General features: G+C 62.8%; 1 protein-coding gene across 1 annotated transcript; it reads right to left on the minus strand.

Annotated features, from left to right (window-relative positions):
* Positions 1–264: 264 nt before the first annotated feature.
* THBS2 (thrombospondin 2) lies at positions 265–21,983 on the minus strand. The gene is made up of 22 exons (XM_036248502.1): positions 21,928–21,983; positions 19,337–19,411; positions 17,663–18,219; positions 15,661–15,745; positions 13,646–13,842; positions 13,068–13,208; positions 12,405–12,501; positions 11,730–11,897; positions 11,383–11,559; positions 10,636–10,809; positions 10,149–10,276; positions 9,918–10,073; positions 9,289–9,507; positions 7,380–7,487; positions 6,664–6,823; positions 5,144–5,262; positions 4,268–4,502; positions 3,058–3,285; positions 2,237–2,508; positions 1,682–1,779; positions 895–1,034; positions 265–326 (listed from the first exon to the last, which is right to left on the minus strand). Exons 2-22 carry the CDS (start codon positions 19,386–19,388, stop codon positions 319–321), a joined length of 3,519 nt encoding a protein of 1,172 aa, XP_036104395.1. The 5' UTR covers positions 19,389–19,411; positions 21,928–21,983; the 3' UTR covers positions 265–318.
* Positions 21,984–22,157: the final 174 nt, after the last annotated feature.

Raw genomic sequence — 22,157 nt, forward strand, 5'->3', positions numbered from 1 at the left:
GCGTCTCACACCATGTCCCCTCCACTCCACACACAGAAACACAAGTAGTCGCTCTGGTAGGTAAATGCCAAGCTTTTTAAGCGAACAAGAAGACACAGCGTCATGGCGGTGGGCACTGCGCAGGCTCGTGCCGGCTGGACGTCCCTCTCTGGGTCCTGCGAGGGCACCTGGGCTTGGGGTTGGCGGCAGGAGGCGAAGAAAGGCTGGGGGTCAAGGTCAAGGACAGAAGACACTGCGAGGGGGGGAAGCCGGAAGATCCAGGGTGGACGGTGGTGTCTGGGCAACAGCATCTACGTGGGGAAACGCAGCCAGTCTGGGTCACGCATCTGCAGGAACGAGAGACAGTGAGGGTGGCGGGCTGTCGTCCGCTCTAGGTTGTTCTGCCGATGACCTAAAGCATCGTTATTTCCACAGAAACGGACACCCACAGTAGGCTGGACGGACGCGCGGGGCAGCCGTGCAGGGAGGGAGGAGGAACAGACATCTGGAAAGATACCACGCCCAGGGCGAGGCGAGGTCAGCAGGTGCGAGAGGTGAGCCGACGTCCTGAGTTCCCTCCTCTCTGCTCGAGGTCTGGTGTCCCATGTGGTTTGGAGAAGCGTGTCTGAGCCTCCCTCCCCCTTCCCCCTCCCCCCTTCCCCCCTCCCTCTCCCTCACTCTCCCGAGAGCCAGGATCCAAGCCGGTAGGCCCCGCAGGTGTGGACAGCAGGGCCCCTGGGGGACGGTGGGTCTGTGAGTGGCGGCAAAGCCTGTGCCCTCCCCAAGGCTCCACATTCAATTTCAAACCAACAAACATCGGAGCAACTGCAGCCCCAGCGTGTCGGTGTCGGTCCCCAGCGCAGCCTCTGCCAGAGGACAGGGCCCCACCCACTCAGCGGGCTTGTCCTCACCCACCTCTGCACTCGTACTTGAGATCCGAGAAATAGACCATTTCTTGAGAGAAGACGAACAGGCCCAGCCGCCCGCCCGCGTAGGTCTGGTCGTAAATGGGTCCCGAGTCTGCCATGACCTGTTTGCCTTCGTGTACCAGGACTCTGGGCAGAAGGAGCAGGGGGAGGTGAGCTGGGAGGCGGCTCCGCAGGGGGCGGTCGGCCCTCCCCCTCCCGGGCAGCAGTGACCCTCCTCGCCCCTCCTGTGCTCCCTGTGGCCACGTCAGCCAGCCGTCCCTCCCAGTCCCCCCGAGCCGAGCCCTCCTCCAGCCTGGACGCCCGTTCTCTCCGCCATGTCATCCACCCTCGGCCGTCACAGGCATTTCAGCCACATGCTCCCGCTCCGTCCACACTAACTGTGAGCTGCTGTCTGGACGCCAGGACAGCCCCTCCCCCCCCACCCCGAGCACAGGACGGGGCTGGGACCCTGGGCTCCGACGAGGGGGGAGCGGGGAGAGAGCGAGACGCCAGGAAACCGGGGGCCCGGCACCCCAGCTGCACCTGCTCAGGTCTGCTCCCCATTCCTACTCTGCGTCTGTGGGGACCCTGGCTGCGGGGTGCACTTTTAAATGAGCTTCACTCGCAAGAACGCAAATTTCAACCATCGAGTGTGATTGTCTCCGGACCCCTCGCCAATGCCGTCTCGACACCAGAACGACATTCTGGGGCCTGCTGCTCGCCACCGGGTTTCCGTCGAGCGTTCACGGACCAGAACTCGCCCGACAGAACACCTGCCTCCCGGAGCTGCTCACCTGATGTAGCCCGTCTTCGGCCTGTGGGTCAGGTGCCACCTGTAGGCAGTGTAGTCTTTCCAGCCAATATTTTTGGGGTCGTGCCACAAGGTCCGAACCTGAGGGAACACCACTGGTGAGCACAGGCAGCACTGAGCCCCAAGCAGGAGTAGGGACCAGGACGCTCCTTGGCAGACTCGTCCCTGCGACTCCGCTCCTGACATGAGACCCTCGTGTGGACAAGAACCTGCCGAAGGTGAGCCAGGACGGTCAGCGCAGAGACAGGCCCTGAGCCGGACTCACAGGGCCAGACTCTGGGTCCTGTCGTCCCGGCTGGGCCTCGGGAGCCAGGCCCACACACTGTGGATGCCTCTCCGTGTCCCGCAGGGACAGTGTGTCTCATCTGGGAGAGGATCACAGTGACATTTATAAAGGGCCAGGCACAGGGTCTGTAACCAGGGAGAGGCTCGATGAAGGATGGTTAAAATGGACAAATACGGAAGTGGGGTGTCTTCAGCGGGGCTGGACTGCCCCCCAAAGCCCTACAGAGCGGTGCCAACGTCACTCCCGGCTGACCTGCCCCGCCGTGTTCCCGGTGTGCCACAGGGCGTTCCTCAGGTGCTCGCCGGTGCCCGTGCTGGAGTTGACCACCTTGAGCGACACCCCCGAGTAGCCGTAGGCGCGGGTGGGCTGGTCTTCCCAGTAGGTCTGGGTCACCTGCTTCCACATCACCACGTAGAAGCGGCTGCTGGACTGGTAGCCGAAGACGAAGCCGGCGTAGTCGTCGTCCCTGTCCGTGTTGACGTAGAAGGTGCCGCTGAAGTCCACGGACCCGAACTCGTCGAAACCTGGGTGCCGGGGGGAGAGAGCCGCGCAAGGAAGTCAGAGCAGCCGGGTCTGCTTTGCATTTTCTCTTCAGAGAAAGAGGAAGGGAGACAGAGAGAGGAGAGACGTCGGTGGGAGGGGGAAACTGATCGCTGAGACCAAACCCACAACCCGGGCATCGAATGGACAACTTTGGGTGCACAGGACCACATTCAACCAGCTGAGCCTCAGGGCGTGGGAGAGGCCGCCTGCACCCCGCATGGCGCTCTCCCTGAGCTCGGCCCTGTCGCCCGAACGCTAACAGCATGTGTGTGAACACCTCTCAGATCCGACTGCAGGGCACGGAGGGGCTGCCCTGGACTGTGATGGTTGTGCCCAAGTTCATACAATAACAGGGCCCATGGCTTCCTGAGAATGAATCTCAGAGACTCTGAAGAGGCCACATGTACTGATTGGAGGCTCCACAGACTGTGGAGGGGCGGGGCCGCCAGAGGGACCCACTGATCTGTCCCCGCGGGTTTAAAGAGCACCTGGCCCCGGACCGAGGCTGCCGGGTGGACTGGGAGGCTCACCCACAGCGATGCCCGGGTCGGAGTTGGCTGTCTGCACCAGCTCCTTGCCCTGGTGCCGGATGACCCAGTTGGGGTCAATCTGGGTGGTGCCCTTGGGGTCCAAGTGCACCATCTGGAAGTTCCTGAAGTCAGTCTCGCTGATGGCGTTGTTCTCAGGACACACGTCGTCAATGTCCGGGACGCTGTCATTGTCAAAGTCGTCCTTACAAGCATCTCCCCGCCCATCACCTGTCACCGAGGACAAGCAGAGACATGGGAGCAGGACACGCTGGCCACTCGCCCTCCTGGGCCCAGGAGACACAGCAAGGACTCCGGGTGGGCACCTGGTGGTGCCTCGTGGGTGCGCACGCATCACCCTCTCTGCGCTGGACGCCCTGAGGTGCCCGGACACTCCCAGCATCACAGCCATAAGCCTGCGACCCCGCCCGCCACACCTGCCTCACCTGCCTCACCTGCCCTGTCACCATCCTGAGGGACCCGGGTCACCACCCGCCCTCACCCAGCTCTGAGCCAAGACGGGGCAACCTGAGGGGCTGGCAAGTAGTCAACTGAACTAGCAGCATTCCTGTTGCTGTAAATATTGTCCGGACCGTCTTTCAGCCCCTCTCACGTCCTGTGCTCACCGGGCACTGGAGCGGCACCTACGTCTTGCCCTGAACACGACTTTCCGGGGAGAGATGGGCTCCCTTTTTTAAAAGGTTCTTGTCAAATTTTCCAGTGAGGTAAGGGGGGGGTCGGGGCCACAGCCCCTGGTGTGTGAGGTTATAGGGGGTGGGCCCCCCGGAGCCCAGGGTCTGGTGATAATGACCCGCAAGCAGGTCAGTTGCTAAGCTGGCCTTTGCTTCAGGAGACACCACGTCCCCAGCAAGTCCTGCAGCCTCCTCTCCTGCTGTTCAACCATCAGCACACACCTCCCTCCTGCCACATGGCTGCTCGCGCCCACGCACGAGGAAACGTAGACCACTCAGAGCCTCCCGTGCCGCCAGCCCCTCCGCCACCCGCCGAGCCGCAAGCCTGCCGAGCCGAGCGGCTGTGGGGGCCGAACGTGTGCTCCCTGCTGAACCCCCTGCGGCTCTCGGGAGGGTCCCCGGGCTGCGCCCAGGTCAGAGTCCCGCCTCAGCCAGTCTGTCATTTCCAGACATGACCGAGGGCTCCGACCTTCCCAGGGGCTGGGCCTTCGTGCGCCCCTCGCCCCAGGCCGCACACCTACCGTCGGAGTCCTCCTGGTCGGGGTTGGAGACCAGCCGGCAGTTGTCCCTGTCGTCAGGCACCCCGTCATTGTCGTCGTCCGAGTCGCAGGCGTCGCCCCTGCCGTCGCCGTCATGGTCGGCCTGGTTGGCGTTGGAGATGTAGGGGCAGTTGTCCTGGTTGTTCTGATGGCCGTCCTCGTCGATGTCCTCGTTGTTGTCACACTGGTCTCCCACGAGGTCATTGTCCACGTCGGTCTGGGGGACAGAGCACAGGGAGCGGCCTGAGCATCTGTCCAGTGAGCTGGACGCAGACCAGGCCTCGGGTGGGCGTGCAGGCTGGACACCCTCGTCCCGCACGTGAGCGGCTGGTCTGTGGACGGCAGTGGCTTCCCGAGGCCACCGTGTCTCCGCACAGCCGGCTGGAGCCCAGGCACCTGTTCCTCTATGGGCCCTTCACTTAGGCAAGATGGAAAAAACTCTGCAGAACTGAGTCCCTTTTGGACACCGTCTGCCTCGGTATACACGGTGGGCAGCCGGCAGCAGCGATTCACAAACGTGTGCAAACAAACCGCTTCGCGTGCTCAGGTCTGCACGCCTGCCGCTGCCCAGCCTCCTCCCAGGAACCAGAGCAACGTCCGTGTTCTCCTGGGGCCTCCAAGTCACCCTGGGAGGGAGCCCAGTCCTCCGACAGCCAGAGGCGGAGACAGCCGGCGGGACACCAGGGCCCGGAGAAGCCGCTGCGGTCGGGCCCTGGGCAGAGATGCCAGGGTCCCACCTGGAGCTCAGCTCGGTGTTCTCAATGAAAAGGACTGAGGGGCCCACGTGGCCACGTCCTGGCAGAGCTGATGGAAGCCCGAGAGCCCGGGCCTCCCGCGCACCCCCCGCCGGCTGCCCACCTGATCAGGGTTGTGCACGAGGGGGCAGTTGTCACAGTGGTCGCCCACGCCGTCGCCGTCCGTGTCTCTCTGGTCGGTGTTGTAGACGTAGGGACAATTGTCCCGCTCATTGAAGACATCTGCAGGGGTTCAGGGGAGCGGGGCTGCTGAGCTCAGCAAGGGCACAACTCCCCACCGCACTGCAGGCTCACAGCCCAGCGTCAGTCAGCAACGCAGCCCAGGGACGAAGTCGTGGAGGCATTAGCTCCGTGGAAGAGCACACGTGACCTTTCCCATTAACATTCACACGTCCTCCGGCCTTTTGTTTGTCCTCACCCAAGGACACTTCTCCATTTTTGATCAGACAGAGAGGGAGGAAGAGAGAGAGAGAGACATCGACGCGAAAGGGACACATCGAGTGGCTGCCACCCACACGACCAACCAGGGCGGGGGACGAACCACAACCAAAGCACAAGCCCTTGGCCAGAATCAAACCCGCGGCTCCTTGGTCCGCGGGCCGGCGCTCTAACCGCTGAGCCAAACGGGCCAGGGCTCAAGCGCCGTCCCTTTGAAAGAGAGCCGGCTCTGAGTGTCCCGACGCGGTCACCCACCGGGTCAGCCTCTGCAGCAGTTTCCCCGGATACCCGCTCAGAAAAGGGGCCCCGAGCAGCTGCCCAGCCCCATCGCCCATCGTCCTCCCCTGCGTTACTGGGACGGGACGGCGGCAGAGGGACGGGGCTTTCAGGAGGGTCACCGACCCCGTCGAGACAGGAGTTAGGGAAAGATGGGTGGATTGTGGACCATCCAACACGCCACCGGGACCAGGCAGCCCACATCCCAAACCGGGAGTCACAGGAAGAGAGCGAGACCGTCCTGGGGTCCGAGGAGCAGGAGGGTCGGCCCGGCTCCAGAGGAGGCGGAGGGGCCCTGGAGCCCGGAGAGCAGCAGGCAGACGCTGCCTGGCGCCGGGGAAGCTCTTGGCGCCACGCCAGTGACACCAGGAAACACAGGGGCCCCAAGGCCCCGCAGGAGGCTGTGTGCCCAGTGAGGGCTGGTCCCCGGGGCACCAGGACCTGGGATTCAAGGCCCGCGTCGAGGTGTCGGACATTCCCACCCATGGGGACCTGGGACCTGGGGGAGCTCTGTAACTCAAGATTCACAGAATGGAGAGAAACAAGGCCTTGGACGCGTCCCCAGAGAGGGGCGAACGGGCAGACCCCCAGGCAGGCCGGTGAGGAGAGACGTGTCCCTGGGAGCACTGGACCGTGCATCGTAGCACACGCCCGACGGGCGCCAGGTCCAGTCAGAGGACAGCCGTGCGGGCTGCAGTGTCCTAGGGAGCTCCTGAGGCTGGCGACCCCTTCCAAGCCCCACCCCACGGGGTCAGACGGGCAGACCGAGGACGGGCCCCCGAGAACAGCTGAGAACCCCGAAGATCGAGGAGCCGCAGGCGGAGTGAGCGCAGCCCACAGCCACGGAGCACACGGCCGCAAAGGCGCCAGCTGGGCCTCGGCCGCGCCCGTGAGAACGAGCAGACTGACCGTCCCCGTCGATGTCCACGGAGCAGGCGTCGCCCTCGCCGTTGTGGTCGGTGTCGATCTGGGCGGGGTTGTGCACGTAGGGGCAGTTGTCGCAGCGGTCGCCCACCTCGTCCTTGTCGTAGTCGGACTGGCGGGGGTTGAAGAGGAGCTGGCAGTTGTCCTAGGGGGCGGGAGGGGGAGGGGGAGGCAGCTCAGGAGCCTCGCCGGGCCCTGCGGCTCGGCGCGCGGCGCACACTCCACGCCGCCCGAGATGGCGGCAGAGCCCGGCGGCAGGGCCGGTGAGCCCTGCACATCCCGACACGCCGTGGACCACACACTGCGCGGTGGGGACGGTGAGTGAGGAAGGCGGGAGTGATCGGGTGGTCGGACGGCAGCAGCGCTGCGCACAGGTGCAGGTGGTCTACCTGCTGCCCTGGGTTCGGCACTGAGCTGGGACCCTCCAGGGTCCCCCCCGCCCCCGTTTCGCAGGAGAGGCAGCGCTGGTTCAGCGAGAGCCCCGCGCACACGGGACCCGCCAGTGGAGGCTCCAGTCAGCAGCTCACACTGTCACAATGTTTCTAGCGGCAGCTCTGTGCTCCCTCCGTCACGGTTCTGTAGCGAAGGACCCGCGCTCTCTGCGGGTGGCTTTCGGACAGTGGGCAGGGACACCCATCTCATCTCAGTGTGCCCCCCGCCCCGGAGCCCGAGCAGGGGCCCGGACAGCACCGCCCTCTGACCTTCTCGTCACTGACGCCGTCGTTGTCGTCGTCCTCATCACAGGCGTCGCCGATGCCGTCCTTGTCGAAGTCTTCTTGCCCAGAGTTAGGCAGGAAGGGGCAGTTGTCCTGTGAGCAGAGCATCCCAGTGAGAGACACCCGGGACCCTCTGTCCGGGTGGCAGGCCGGTAAGGCCGGGGGGACGGGGCAGAGAGGCCGGAGCCACACATCTGTCCCCACGAGACGCAGAGGAGCGAGACCGCCCAGCGCGGCCGGGGCACCTGCTTCCTTTTGAGGCTGCCCCTGGACACCGCGTCGCCACGGCCCTGGACACCGCGTCGCCACGGCCCTGGACACCGCGTCGCCACGGCCCTGGACACCGCGTCGCCACGGCCCTGGACACCGCGTCACCACGGCCCTGGACACCGCGTCACCACGGCCCTGGACACCGCGTCACCACGGCCCTGGACACCGTGTCACCACGGCCCGGGGTCGGGACACAGGTGGGTGTCCTGAGCCCAGGACCCTGGGAAGCTGCCAGGCTCCCGATGAGGGGACAGAGCTCCAGTGTCCCCTCTCCTTGCCGTGACCTTCGGCTTATCTGCCAGGAAGCCCAAGCTCCTACAGCTTCCCCTCAGAGCCGGGACCACGCGGTGACCTGCTGGGAGCCTCACCCCCAGACCCCGGCCCGGGCTCAGCTCTTCCGGGAACAGACAGCTTGTGTCCAAGTCGCAGTTCAGGTTTTATAAATGTTATGAATCCAAACGGAGCCATGTGGACACTGACAACGTGTGGGAACCGGAGAAACCTGGAGAGGGCGGATGCACCACCCACGGTCCGAGAGTCAGCACCGGCCCACGAGGAGAAAGAGAACGTTCCGGGGGCCCGGGGCACCCCTGAAGCAGATACACAGGAGCCTCTCGGACCAGGTGCGGGTTCCCATCAACAGTCTCATTCTGCACCTGCTCACACGTAGTGTGTCTGTAGCTGGGAACCCCGATGTGCCATTTTTAAGGGGCTAAATACCTGTCTGAAATTCCACAATGTAACAAAGTGGGGTGCCCTACGGCAGTCTTGGCTCGGGGACACCATCTGTCACCCCTGCCCTGACGCCTGGGGTGTGGCTGACGCTAACGGAAGCCCCACCAATAGTCACGGCCACAAGCTCCTGTCCTCAGACCGCCAGGCTCCACCCCGCGAGCCAGGGACCGAGCAGGCAGGTGGCCGGGGAGACGGGACACGCCTGCCACCTCGGAGCACGAACACTGTCCTGTCAACACCGCCATCCTTAACGAGGACAGACCGGAAGGGACACGTCCGTTAGAACTGACTACCCAACAGGCACGAGAAGGAACGCACGTAAATGTTACGCAGCTGAATACACTTATAATCGCAAACGATGTTTTTGTAAGTTTGTGTCGTTCGCGTTTCTGAAGCTGTGAAGACACCGCACCGCACTGACACCTTTGGGACACGCGGTCCAGTGGACCGAGTCTGGTTCCCAGAACGTGGGCCCAGTCCGATCTCTGCACAGCGAATGAGCGGGCATCCCCTTCCGCACAGGACATGCCTTGGGTTCTGGGTCTCCGAGGAAGTTTCCGGAGCACCCAGGTGGCCCTAACCAACCACGTCCATCCTGACGCCCTTGCCAGAGCGAGTCGGGGGGTTGGGGACGAACTCACAGGGGAGAAGGCTCGAGGAAGCGGAAGCAGAGGTTGGAGGGTCACCTCAGAACTGAGCAAATCCTGGGGCCAAGTGTCCCCGACGACACCATGGCTTCCGACCCCCAGCCCTGGGCTGAGAGTTAAGTTTCTGCTGTTCTCGGCCACCCCGTCCGTGCCCACTGGCTCCAGCCGCCCCAGGAAAGGGACGCCGCACCTGTTACAGACCCTGAGGAAGCTCGCTCCTCGGTGCTGGAGGGCGCCCTCACCTTGACGCAATGGTAGGTGGCGTTGGTGGCACAGACCAGGTTCTTGTTGGGCCAGCCATCCAGGTCCGAGTCCTCGCCGCAGATGAACCCGTCGCCCGCGTAGCCCGTCTGGCACTCGCACTTGTACATGGGGTCGCTGAAGTGGCCCAGGTAGACGCACTCGGCGTGCCGGTGGCACCTGTGGGTCTTGTCCTTGCAGGGGTTCTCAGGCTCACACACCTGGGGGGGGCGCACAGGTGAGGGCGGCCGAGACCCTGGCCTGACCGGGGGCCTCCCAGGGAATGCCCCACGGCAGCCACTGAACAAGCATCCAGACACTAGACTCTGCTCCCCTGGAGCGACCAAGGCAGATCCCCGGCTCCACTGAGCGCTGCCCACAGGCGTCGGCCACAGGTGCCGTGTGGAGCTGCTGATTCACCAGCGGCTGAGTCCTGGTCCTCACGGGTCCGGTGTGTGACAGCTGCGCTCTGCACCCCACCTGGTGGGCTCCCAGAGGCAAACAGCGGGCCCCACAGCCCCCGGACCCCAGAGCAGGTGCACCCTGCCTTCGCTCCCCGCAACACAGCCCGTCCTCTCTCCCGCCCGACTTCCCCAGATGTCGGCTGGTGTCCGAGGCCCACGCCGCTCACCTGCTTGTCTGTCTGGGCCGCCTCCAGGCCGGCCCCGAAGGGCTGGGTCCCTCTGTAGCGAGGGGGACAGGGCAGGCAGTGGAACCCAGGGTCGGTGTTGACGCAGCGGCTGGACTTGCTGGTTGTGGAGAAGCAGACGTCTGCGACCAGGGCGCACTGCGGGACAGACAGACGTGAGCCTGCTGCCGCCCCGCAGCCGCCCTGCAGCCGCCCGCCCAGGCCGGCACCCACCTCGTCCAGGTCCTCGCAGTGGGTCCCGTTGCCCAGGAAGCCCAGCGGGCAGGAGCCGCAGGACCAGGAGCCGTCGGGGAAGCTGTTGCACTGGGCTCCCGGGAAGCAGGGGCTGGACAAGCAGCCGTCTGCATGGGGAGCGGAGAGGTCAGGGTGGCCCAGGCAGCTCCCCGGCTCAGGACAGACGCTCCGAGCCCCAGAGGTGCCAGGGTCATGGTCAGACACTGTGGTCAGTGAATGAGGACGGAGCACACACCAGAGGTCTGCACCCCGGGGAGCACTCCGAGGCTGGGGGGCCTGTGTGTGACTCCCCGAGGTGCCCCAGGGTCCGTCCTGGCCACACTGCTGCTACACAGAAGCGTGGAGGAACCGAACCCCGACACCCAGAGCGGCCACCCTTCTGTGCTGACCACAGATCTTCCTGTTCTGCGTGTCCTCCCCTGACCAGGATGAAGCCCGGGGTCGCCTCCCAGAGCCGGGGGCCCACCTGCAGGGCAGCTCCTCTTGTTGCACATCTGCTGGTCCACCACGTCCCCCGCACAGGCCTTCCCTCCGTGCTGGGGCTCCGGGCTGTTGCACACGCGCGTCCGCTCCCGGATGCCACCCGCGCAGGTGACGGTGCAGGCGGACCACGGGGACCAGGGGCTCCACCGGCCATCGACTGCGGGGAGAGAGCAGGCAGAGGGTCAGGCGGGTCGGGGGAGACCCGGGGACGCAGGAGACAGGGTGAGGCGGCCTCCGGTGCCGAGTCAGGGGTGTCGGAGGCCCACTCGGGTGGTTTGACCCTGAGGACGGAAATTCACAGCAGCTCTGTGGGCAGAGGCTGAGAGCTGGTGACGGGGCTGCGGGCCCTCGGCCACGTACATGGAGGCTGTGTGACGCTGAGGTTCATGTAAGCAGCCCCTGCCCACCACCCACACACGGTGCTCTGAGGGATAGGACCCAGGAATCAGGTTCCCAATCAGGTCCTAGCACTGGGACCCACTGTCCTCTGTCAGCGGGACCCATGGCTGGACGGGGGCGGGGGGACGGCCGTGCCCCACACTCCCCTCCGTCTGCTGCTCCCCGGTCTGGCCATTTGCCGCGTGGCTGTGGACTGACCGTGCAGCCTGGGCCCGTGTGCAGGGGGGCAGCCCACGATGGGCATCGACGCCCAGGGCCGCTTCCAGTGGGGACGGGCGCCTGCCCGGCCCTGGTCCCAGCGGCCCCCATGCCCACCCCCCGCCTCACTCACTAGGGCACGGGGCTCCCTGACAGCCCCTTGTCTCCCGGCCGCTGCCCTTGCAGGCCTTGCCCCCCATCTGGGGCACCGGCGAGTTGCAGAGACGTATCCGCGTGATGTTGCCGAGCCCACAGGTCACGGAGCAGGAGGACCACGGGGACCAGTGGCTCCAGCCGCCATCCTGCCGGACTAGCACACAAGGGACGCAGGCGTCAGCCACAGGCCCACAGGCGCTGGAGTTGGCTTGTCCCCCGGGCTGTGGGGGAGGGACGGGACCCAGCGGAGCCCGGAACAAGGCTGGGTGCCAGCCAGGAGGGCAGCTGTCCTCCCCCCACCCCCAGGGACGCCGCGGCACTCACTGCGGTTGTCACACTTTCCCAGGCTGCAGGCCCGCGTCTGGATAGACGGCCCCCGGCAGGTGTTGCTGGTGACGTCGCAGGAGCGCCCCCTCTGCTGGGTGCCGGGCCCGCAGGTGGCAGAGCATTGGGTCCACTCCGCCCACGGGGACCAGCCCTCCTCGCCGTCCGCTGCTGGGAGGGAAACTGGCGTCAGGCGTCCAGCAGTGACGCGCACAGGCCCACGGGACAGGGGTGTCAGCCTCCAGCAGGAGGGTGCCGGGCAGTGGGCGCTGAGCGGACGAGGAGCCTCTGTCCTCCGCGGGCTGACTCCGGGTGACCACGGAGAGCAGGTGCGCCCAGGAGACACTGGGGAGGCTGTCGAGGTGCAGGGGCCCAAGTGTGGGGACCTGAGGCCCGGCGGCCCTTCCTCTCAGCCCCATCTCAGCATCTTTCCTCAGCCCTGTCACTATCTTTCCTCCCAAGGGTGTTTGAAGGGGGACTCGTCATTCACTCAGAGCGAGCTGGTCACTGGGGACCGGCCAGGACAGGAGCCTCGTGCCTGAGGCCTTGCAGCCATCTGCTGGCCGTGGGCAGTGCGTGTGGGCAGTGGTGAGCGGCCCTGCACAGCCCAGCCTCACCCTGAGGGCCGGGGGCCGGGCAGGCGGAAGGGGCCAGGGCACCGGCCGCCGCACTCACGGTGGGAGCAGAACGGGCAGCAGTCACCCTCCAGCAGGGACGGGTTGGCGCAGGTCACCGGCGGGCAGGAGATTTGGTGGCAAACCGTCTTAAATTTCTGCAAGTACAGAAAGGTGCTCACGTAACGCTCCTGGAGGTGCACCCTCCGTACCGGGCGGATCGAGGGCCCCGGGCCACCACAGTGATCTCTACCCCCCGGCTGCGTCCCCGCAGCCTCCCCCAGTGCCGGACAACAGAGACCTTCCCGCTGTGGGCGGCAGACTGTGGGATGTCTGAGGCCACCATCAGTGGAGACCAGTGAATGACCGTGGGGGAGGGAAATGGGTCCCTGCAGGCTGGGGGTGGTGACGTGCCCCCCAGACATCTCTGCTGAGCCTCGCGGCCCTCGCAGAGCTGATCGGACCTAAGCGCAGGCTGGAGGCCCATCTGGAAGCTCCATCCCAGCTGCCTGTGGCCACCCGGTGACACAGGCCCAGTCACTTCACCTCCTGAGACCGGAGTCTTTACGTGTGACGCAGGGAGGCTGATCGAACCCTGTTAGCAGTCAGCTCTGCTCCTGGGTGCCCACTCTGCCTGCCTGCACCCCATGTCCAGGCTGTCCCCTCGCGCTGGGTGCACCTCGGCGGCAGCCCCCACCCCCAGAGCAGCCTGCTGAGGCCTCACCTGGCAGGTGCACTTGGTGCAGCTGTCCACCACCCAGGTCTCGTTCTCCGCGAAGAACCGGCCGTCCTGCCAGCAAGCAGACATGTTCCTCGTCTTCGGGGGGCCGCCGATGAGCTCCCAGAGGTACTGGTTGTCGTTCGACTGGAAGATCAAGCAGGGTTGGAGGACAGACAGGGGCAGGAGGCACTCGGGGTCACACTCCCGGGACGTCCCCTTGCTCACAGCCTGACTGCCCGGAGCAGGGAGCAGGTGGGGACAGGACTCAGCTGAGAGCGCAGCCCAGAGGGACAGGGCGTGCAAATCGCCGTGAAGGTGCCCAGGGATTCACACCCCACGGCCTCGCCGACCTCGCTTCTCCACGGCCGCTCCACTCGCTTGTGAACAACAGACTCCGCTCCTGCCCACCCCATGCTCCTGTGGAAAGTTCCGGAAGGTGCCCTCCATCCTGGTACTTCCCAGCCAGCCCCTGGCCTTGGCCCCAGCTGCCCTTGCGGTGCCCATGCCCTCGACCTCCCAGGGACCACCGTCCTGCAGCGAGAGCCGGGCTGTGGGTACAGACACGGGGGCCCGGCACGCACCACTTTCCGGAGGTTCTCGTGCAGCTGGTTGACGACCAGGCGCAGCCCCGACAGCTCGCTGGCCATACTGCCCAGCTCCTCACAGGAGCGCTCGCACACCCCCGGCCGCTGCTCCGCGCTCGGGCCCTCGTGCACCGTGGTGACCGCAGGGCCCAGGTGCAGCGTCTCCGTGTTCTCGCTGATGGCGTTGGCTTCCGCTGAGGGGACGCACGGAAAGCGGTCAGAGCCCCTCAGGTGCGGCCTGCGGGCCTCGGGGCGCCCACGGTGGGCTGCCGGCAGGGTCCCCGGGGTCCACCCACTCACCACCCACTGGTTCCGCGCGGACACCTCCCGGGGGGGGGAGGCAAAGCCCTGCACAGGCCACGAGACCCACAGGCCAGGGCGTTCAGACAAGCGACGCTGCTGGTGCCCACCACTCACTGAGCACACCTGACAACTCTGCGCCTCGGCCCTCATTTTCCCTCCGAAACGCCTATTCCTGTCTCCTTGCTCCGCACGAAGCAGACTTTGTCCTCCTCAATCTTCTCCTCCCTTGTCCCTGACACAGTCCCTCTGCTGGGTCCCCAGAGGGCAGGCCGCTCCCCCGGGTCCCCAGCCCTGAGCCCTCGCGGGCGCAATGCCACCAGCAGCCTGAGACAGGCAGGGGCAGCCCTGGTGGCACCGGGCGGGACTGGGCTGCATCCTGGCGGCCTCCATGCCCCTCCCCATCCCTTCTGCCACAGCGCTGTGCCTGCCCCTTGAACAGGCACCTTCAGATGCTGCTCAGCTTGTCTACCACCAGGAGGCGCTCCATTGGGCCCGCCCCTGGTCTCTGCGTCCTGAGCTCTCCAGAGCGTTTGCCGTTTTGCCTTCCCAGCACCCAAACCCATAAGGATGACGACCTGGCTCACAGCCTGGGATGCAGAGCGCGAGGCAGACACGGACTTGGGACTCGAAAGGGTGTCACGGGAGGCGTCAGAAATCCTCCTCCCCACACTGGCCGAAAACCAGTGTGTTAATTCTGTCCTGCTTTGTACTAGCCAGCAGCGGACAGACCGACAGACACATGGAAGGGCCGGGCCGAGTACCAACAGTCACACTGTGACCTGGGGGCAACCTAGACTCATCACATTCAGGGTGGACGGGAAGACGTGGTCTCAGTGGGAACATCGCGTGGCAGGTAAGAGCCTTCTCGCTGGAGACGCAGACCAGGTGGGCAGCCAGCCTGGCAGCTAACGGGTCCTCCCTGACCTCAGCTCCCTCACCTGCCAGCGGGGCCAGGTGCAGGGCCTGAGTCCCGGGTGCCCGGGAGACCGAGGGACATGACAGTCACCCCACAAATCAGTGCTCGGCAGTGTCAACCCAGCACCAACAGGTCGCCCGTTGGGTCCCAGTCAGGGCACAAGCCCAGGTTGTGGCCCGATCCCCACTGGGACCACGCAGGAGGCAGCCGGTCGATGTTCTCTCTCATCCATGTTTCTTTCTCTCTCCCTCTCCCTTCTTCTCCCTTTAAAATCAATAAAGTAAAAAGAAAAGAAATGCTAGCAGTCGTGGTTGGATGTGCATTCACAATGCAATCAGCAGAAGGCAGGGGTATCAGAATTTCTCCTGAGGCTGAACCCCAGCTGCCCACAGCCCAGGGACAAAGGTCTGGGGTGCAAGCTCACTGAGATGCTCCTCTCACACTGATAGACGAGGAGCTCTGCATATATTTAAAATCATGTTAAAATGCCGAGGTTTATCGTTTGGCTTGTAAATGAACTATTTTGGATTATTAAAATGTACTCAAAATTAATCCTTCCAGCAACATGTGATGTTCAGACAGTAACACATCTAAGTTGACCTGCTAACTCATTCACAGACATTGGTGCCGCTTTATGCAAGTACTTTTATTTAAATTCTCACAAGCCCACATTCGCACATGCACACACACGCATGCAAACATGCACACACACATATACACACACAGAACATAGCAGAAATCCATCCGAGACGGGATGCGGAGAAGGAAGTCACCATGCATGAGACACACCTACCTCCCTGTCTTTGCGGACAACCTTTCCTGCTGAGAATGTCCTCCACGGAGTCGGCAAACAGCAGGTACACGTTCTGCAGCAGCCCCTGTGAGCGCCCCCCGGGGAAGACAGCACCAGTGAGCAAACCCCAGCTGTGCGAAGCCCAGCGGATGACATGAAACCACAAAAGGTCACCGGGAAGAGAGGGGACACGTTTTCGGAGCCTCACACCCGGGAGGTCGTCTGCAAGGAGCCCCCTGCACCTGGGCCGGAAGAGGGCTGGTGCACGGGACACGTACAGAGGGATCCACACAAGAAGCAGCTGTGCGGCGAGGAGCTGAAGGAGGCCCCTGGATGGGTAACAGCAACTCCTGAGGGGACAGATGGACGTTCCAGGACACTCTGCCCTTCAGGGGTGAGCGTGGCTGTTGGTTTTGGTGAATGTCCGCAGGGCCAACCACAGACACAGCGACAAGACATAACCCTGGCGTCCATGCAGCCGTGTGAGCAAGAGTCACCGTGGCGCAGGGTGACCCATATCCAGCAGCACCCGAACCATCCACCAACCGTAACTATGACTGAAAACAGATCGTAACCCTAAGCAAACACAGCCAGAAACCAAACCCAAACATTACCTAACCCTGAGCCTAAACCAACCACGACCCATATATAAACCAACATCAACCATAACGCAATTCCAGCCTAGCCCTAACCGGATCTTAACCCTAATCTGCTTCGAACAATAACCATACAAAAATCCCAAACTCAACGACAACGCCCAACCCTACCTCACCCTAAACCTAAGCCTAAACCTAACGATACACTAATCCTAACCATACATTAAGCCTAAATCTAACCCTAACCTCTAATCACACAAACTCTAATCCTAATCCCAACCTAATGGTGCACTAACCCTAACCTGACTGAAACCAGAACGTAACCATGACCAATCACAACCACAAACCCCAAAAACAACCTAACCCTGAGCCTAAAGCAACCACAACCAAAATCAAACACCAGTATCAAACCAAACGCAACTGTAACCTAACCCTAAATTGATATTATGCCTAATCTGCCTAAAACACAAAAATCCCAAACTCAACCCCAACACTAAACCTACCTCACCCTAAACCTAATCACAACCCTAAATACACAATAACCCTAACCCTAAGGGTACACTAACCCTAACCTAACCCTAACCCCACCCTAACCCCACCTTAACCATACACTAACCCTAACCTGACCCTAACCCTAACCCTAACCCCACCCTAACCGTACACTAACCCTAACCTGACCCTGACCCTAATCCTAACCCCACCCTAATGATACACTAATCCTAACCTGACCCTAACCCTAACCCTAACCCCACCTTAACCATGCACTAACCCTAACCTGACCCTGACCCCACCCTAACCATACACTAACCCTAACCCCACCCTAACCGTACACTAACCCTGACCTGACCCTGACCCTAACCCTGGCCACCAGCAATCGACTCAGCAGTGAGCGAAGCATCTGCAGCCCTGCCACTCACAGGGTCAGGAAGAGAACAGGCACCGCCCTCCGCTATGGTTCTTAATCGCCTGTGGTTTCAAGGAGCCTCCTCCAGAAACGTCCCAGCGAGGTGCACCTGGGACTCCAGTAGACTTTCTCAGAAAAGCTCCCGTCAGCATCGTCGCATGACAGAGGGCCTTTGGCAATGGGTCAAGCACAATAAGGTCCATCTGGGTCACTGGGAACCTTGGACTGGGGCTGATCCCTTGATCCCAGATCAGTCGTCATGTGCACAGGTGGGAAGGTGAGTCGACCACACTCTTGCTTCTCCTTCCTGGCTCTGTGTGTGGGTGCACATGAGTCCCAGGGTAGATGTGTGTGCACACGCGTGTGTGTGCACGTATGCCAGGGCAAGCATGTATGTGTGTGTGCGCGTGCCTGGCCTGCTCCGAAACAGGCCTCGGACAGGAGCCGCCCCATGTGGTCACTCTCCTCGGAGTTCCCCGCACACCCGCGCCCCGACACCTACCCTGAAGTGACTCTCGCGAGCAGAGCCCTTGGCCACGTACATCTTGCTCCTCTCCGTGTGCAGCTGCCCGTAGAAGGGCTCGTCCATTATGAAGCTGTCGATCAGCTCGCAGCCCACGTACAGGCTGAAGGTCTCGCCGGCCACCTGCACGGTGACGTTCTTCCACTGGGCGTCGGCCAGGCCCACGTCCTCGAGGGACTGGATGTGCAGGGTGCCGTCCACCCAGTAGGCGAGGTCCAGCGTGTCGGCCGGGCCGTTGGAGACGATCTCAAACTGCCGGTGGGCGGCGCCAGGGCCCTCCAGGGCCAGCAGCGTGCCCCGGGTCTGGCGGTCCTGCCGCAGGCTGGCCGTGAGGAAGAAGCCCTCCCGCTGCTGCATGAGCCGCGCGATGCGGCCCAGGGCGTCCGCGCCCACCGGCGGGATGTAGTCGAAGCGCACGAAGCGGTAGGCAGGCGCGCTGGGGTCGGGCCCCCGGAACTGCTTGGCCCCGATGGTCTTCCGGTTGATGTTGCTGACGGTGAAGAGGTTGAAGGCGGTGTCGTCGTCCTGGTCACCAGCTACTCAGGGAGCAGAGCGGGGTTACAGCAGGCCAGCGATTCATGGGGCCCCTGACATCCAACTTCCGTCCCTCCCCTCTGGCTACGTGCTTCGTGGAAAACCTCTCCCCTCTCTCCCGGCCACAGCCCAGAGTGTGGTCCCTGAGACGGGCTGGTGCCCTCCAGTCAGGGAGCGTGGCCAGAAGGTCACCAACAAGGTCACTCCTCACTTGGTTTAGCTCGGCTGACACTTTCCCCAGCGAGACTTCTGAAGACGGAACCGGACGTAGTCCCCACCCGGACTCAGCCCCTCGCTCCTGCTCTTCACCCCAGAGCTGGGGGTTGGTGCAACGCCCTACCCCACCCATGGGTGCCCAGAACCATCCTGGAGAGGAATGTGCCCTCGCCTGCCCCCTGGGCATGTGCAGAGAGCCCCGCGGTACCGGCCACCTGCTCACTGAGACCACCCACAGTGACCTGGCCTCGCTGCTTTGGGGAAACCGCGGGCAGAGCTGACAGCGAGGGCTGGAGTCTGGGAAGAGACCTTATCAGACCTCCCAAACCACCGCAGTCTACATCATTCAGGGTCGTTTACTGAGCAAAGTTCCGCTTTGACGGAGCTGCGTGGCGCCAGACTCGAAACCCTTAAAAAAGTCGAAGCCAAGACCCATTCCGTGGTGTCATCTGTCCTAGTAACAGTGAACTCACCAGGGGGGAATTGGCCCAAAGTGTTTCGTTGACCATCTGGTGGACTCAATACAGGCATGAAAACTCATGCCGTGAAAGGATAAAGACACAGGAATATTTACCATATTTAAGGTGGAAAAAAGGTGGAATGAAGAGAAATGACAGAAAGATCAAATAAGTCGAGTGTTGTAAACGTAGCAACAGAGAAAGGGCTAAACCGTGCCCAGAAAGAAAGGTGTCTCGAGGTGAAAGTGTTTTCCTCTAATACCCGAATGTTCAAAAAAAACTCAGGTCCTTGGGTATGGACTCAAAACTAAACAAATGTTTAAAACGAAGTGAAAAGGGCTGAGAGGTCAGACACCCGGATGGCAGACGGTCATCACGGTGTGCAGCCCTCGCCCTGCAGGGGACCCGCACCCGGAGCCTGGTTCCCGGGGCCGCGCCCACTCACCGTGAGCCCCACACGAGGCCCAGAGGGCCGGCAGCACCAGCGTCCAGAGCATCCCGCCTCCCGGCCGCTGGAGCCCTGCGGGGAACAGAGCTGTCAGCCACGGCGCAGACAGCGCCCTCAGTGCAGACGGGAGGCCCTTCTCCTGGGCCGTGCGAAGGTGTGTGCGTGGAAGTCGGAGCCCGTGGGGTTGTGGGGATGAGAATCGAGAGAGACGGGCCCCTCAGAGGGCACGTCTCCAGCCACACGTCTTCCTGGCCGGGGCTTGCTGACGGTTCCGTGCTAATCCCCCTCACACGTTCATCTCATTTAACCTTCGTGAGGACCCGGAGGTCAGTGCCGCTGCCGTGACCTGTGGAAGGGGCCTGGGGGAGCTGTCCCTGCCCAGCTGCTGACGAGGAGCTGAGCCAGGGGGTTTGAATCCAGAAAAACATCAGCAGGGTGGACGTAATCCCTGAAGGCAGCGTGTGGAAATAGCCAAGAAAATAAAGTTATGCATAACTTAATTAGATGGAATACACACGAGCTGTGCCCGGAGCTGGGGATGGACTTGATTGGAGTCTCGTAATTACGGAAAACAAAACCTTGCCCTTGGAGGCAGCCCGCGTTCCGCTGGCCCCCCTCCCGAAGGCCTGTTTCCAGTCCCGGGATTGCAGTTGGCTCAGCAGAGGCCGGACCACAGTCAGGAGGCCTGGCGGGCAGCCCGCTCTCCACGTTAACCCCTGCTGGGCCGCCTGCGTCCTGGTCGGGGTCCCTCATCCCCATGAGCGGCGGGGCACCCAGGTCCACCCTGCTGTGCTGTCTGGGTCCTGAGCCAGAAAAACGAGGCCCAATTCCTTCCCCTGCAGGATATCGGAGTGCGTGCAGCGTCCCAGCGCTGAGGAACCTCAGCCCCCCCAGGAAGGTCTGGTGAACCTGCAAAACCCTCTCCTTTGTGGCAGACTCCCCAGAGGCAGGCGTGCCCCGCAGGGTCCTTGGTCCCTCTGGAGTCAAGATGCCCGCTTCACACCATCTGCCCCCGAGGAGCCCGGGAGCCCAGCTGTGTGCAGCCTGCCCCAGGGCAGCAGAGGGCCCAGGCAGCACAGACCCAACAGAAGCTGTGGCCCCTGCTGCACCCCTGGGGGCCCCCTGGGCTCTCTGTGGGGCCTCGTCTGCACAATGAAATCAGTGCTTTAAGATACCCACCTCCAGCCCTGGCCGGTTTGGCTCAGCGGTTAGAGCGTCGGCCTGCGGTCCGGAGAGGCCCGGGTTCGGTTCCCGCTAAGGGCACGTACCTCGTTTGCAGTTTGTCCCCGGCCCTGGTTGGTCGTGCGGGTGGCAGCCACTCGATGTGTCCCTTCACATCGATGTTTCTCTCTCTCTCTCTCTTCCTCTCTCTCCCTCCCACTCTATCTGTATAAAAAATGGAAAAATGTCCTCGGATGAGGATAAAGAAAAAAAAGATACCCACCTCCAGGGGTGAGGGTGAGGGGTGGGCTCACTCAGCGCCACGAACACACGGGCAGGGGTCACACATGGGCCGGGTCTCTGTCTGGGATGCTCTGGCCTGGGACCTCCCAGCACAGAGACATGACGATGGCAACAGGGACGAGAGCAGACACTGTCCACGCTCACTCAGGAAGCTCCGCATCAGTGGCAGTTTCCCTGACCACCCAGGGGTGCGCCTCTGTCCCCAACAGACAGCAGGTGAGGCCAGCCCTGGCAAAGGCAGCCTCCACCCAAATACACACTTTAAATTCCTGGGTGCCCAGCTCCCCGAGTCCAGGCTTAAACAGAGTTAATCAACCTCTGTTCTGACCACGTCCAACCCTGTGCTTCCTGAAACAGATGTCAGTGTCCACCCGGCCCCGTGCCGGGTGAGGGTGGGGTCTGGTCTCATCTCACAGGCTCACGACAGCGACAAGCTGAGCCTGGCCGCGGCGCTCATCCCGTCACATGGGGACAGGACGCCGCACGGCGCCGGGCTCCGCGCTGCCACACTCGCAGGGCGTTCACGGATCCGTGTTTGCCAAAGGCTTTCGGCCACAGCGTGTCATTAGAACACCCGAAGATCTTCTAAAATTATTTTTGTATCAGCCAGCAGAGCAAAAATAACTTTCTGAGAGGTCACCCTCCCCCTCATCCGATGCCCAGGTCAAAGGCTCTGCCCCTCAGGCTCCCTGAGACAGACCCAGCCCCCAGGTGCAGCCAGGCTGACCTTCCACATGCCGATCACCCCACACCTGCCTTCCAGGCCACCCTGGCCCCTTGCATAGACTCACTATGTGTTACTCATTAACTAACGTCCAAAACCACTCTTCAGCTAGAAATAGTGTCTGCAGTCAGAGGGTCTATAATCTCTGATTATTTTTCATGTTCTAAGGAATATCCCCCAATTCCCTCCTCATGATTCCCCCAGAATAACAGACTTTCTGGTGCAAACTTCTGATTCCGTAGCTAAAAGATAAGCATCTGCCCAGGTCCCCAGGTACGTGCACGAAGTCGCCAGGCAGGGCTGATGCAGGTGAGGCCGCCCCTCGGAAATCCGGGGTGCCTTCTCCGAAAATTAAACCACAATGAAATGATTTGGGAAAGTTAAAAAAAAAAAGTCTTACCCGGTGAAAGCAGAGGCTGCAGTGAGGACTGGTTCCGTGCTGGGACGGAATCGGGCGCTGGCGGGGGCTCGGGGTTCGGGCAGCCCTCTGCTGACGAGCGGGGGGCGCACTGGCCTCTGGGCCGCTGCCCCTGCTTTATATGCTCCTGTCTCCGCGCTCAATTCATTCCCTCGAAGGAATGACATAATTCCTCCTCCGCGCGGAGGACCACAGAGGAGGAGTCAGACGGG

Source organism: Molossus molossus, unplaced genomic scaffold (assembly GCF_014108415.1).
Source record: "Molossus molossus isolate mMolMol1 unplaced genomic scaffold, mMolMol1.p scaffold_m16_p_8, whole genome shotgun sequence".
Taxonomy (NCBI): domain Eukaryota; kingdom Metazoa; phylum Chordata; class Mammalia; order Chiroptera; family Molossidae; genus Molossus; species Molossus molossus.

What these genes read in the sequence shown, in the direction of transcription:
- THBS2 (XM_036248502.1), bottom strand. Translation starts at nt 19,388, where the DNA reads ATGCTCTGGACGCTGGTGCTGCCGGCCCTCTGGGCCTCGTGTGGGGCT. An exon ending in TCAGGGAGCCCCGTGCCCTA is followed by an intron (nt 10,810 to 11,382) that starts GTGAGTGAGGCG and finishes CTCTCCCCGCAG; the next exon opens with TCGATGGCCGGTGGAGCCCC. An exon ending in TCGTGCACAACCCTGATCAG is followed by an intron (nt 4,503 to 5,143) that starts GTGGGCAGCCGG and finishes TCTGTCCCCCAG; the next exon opens with ACCGACGTGGACAATGACCT.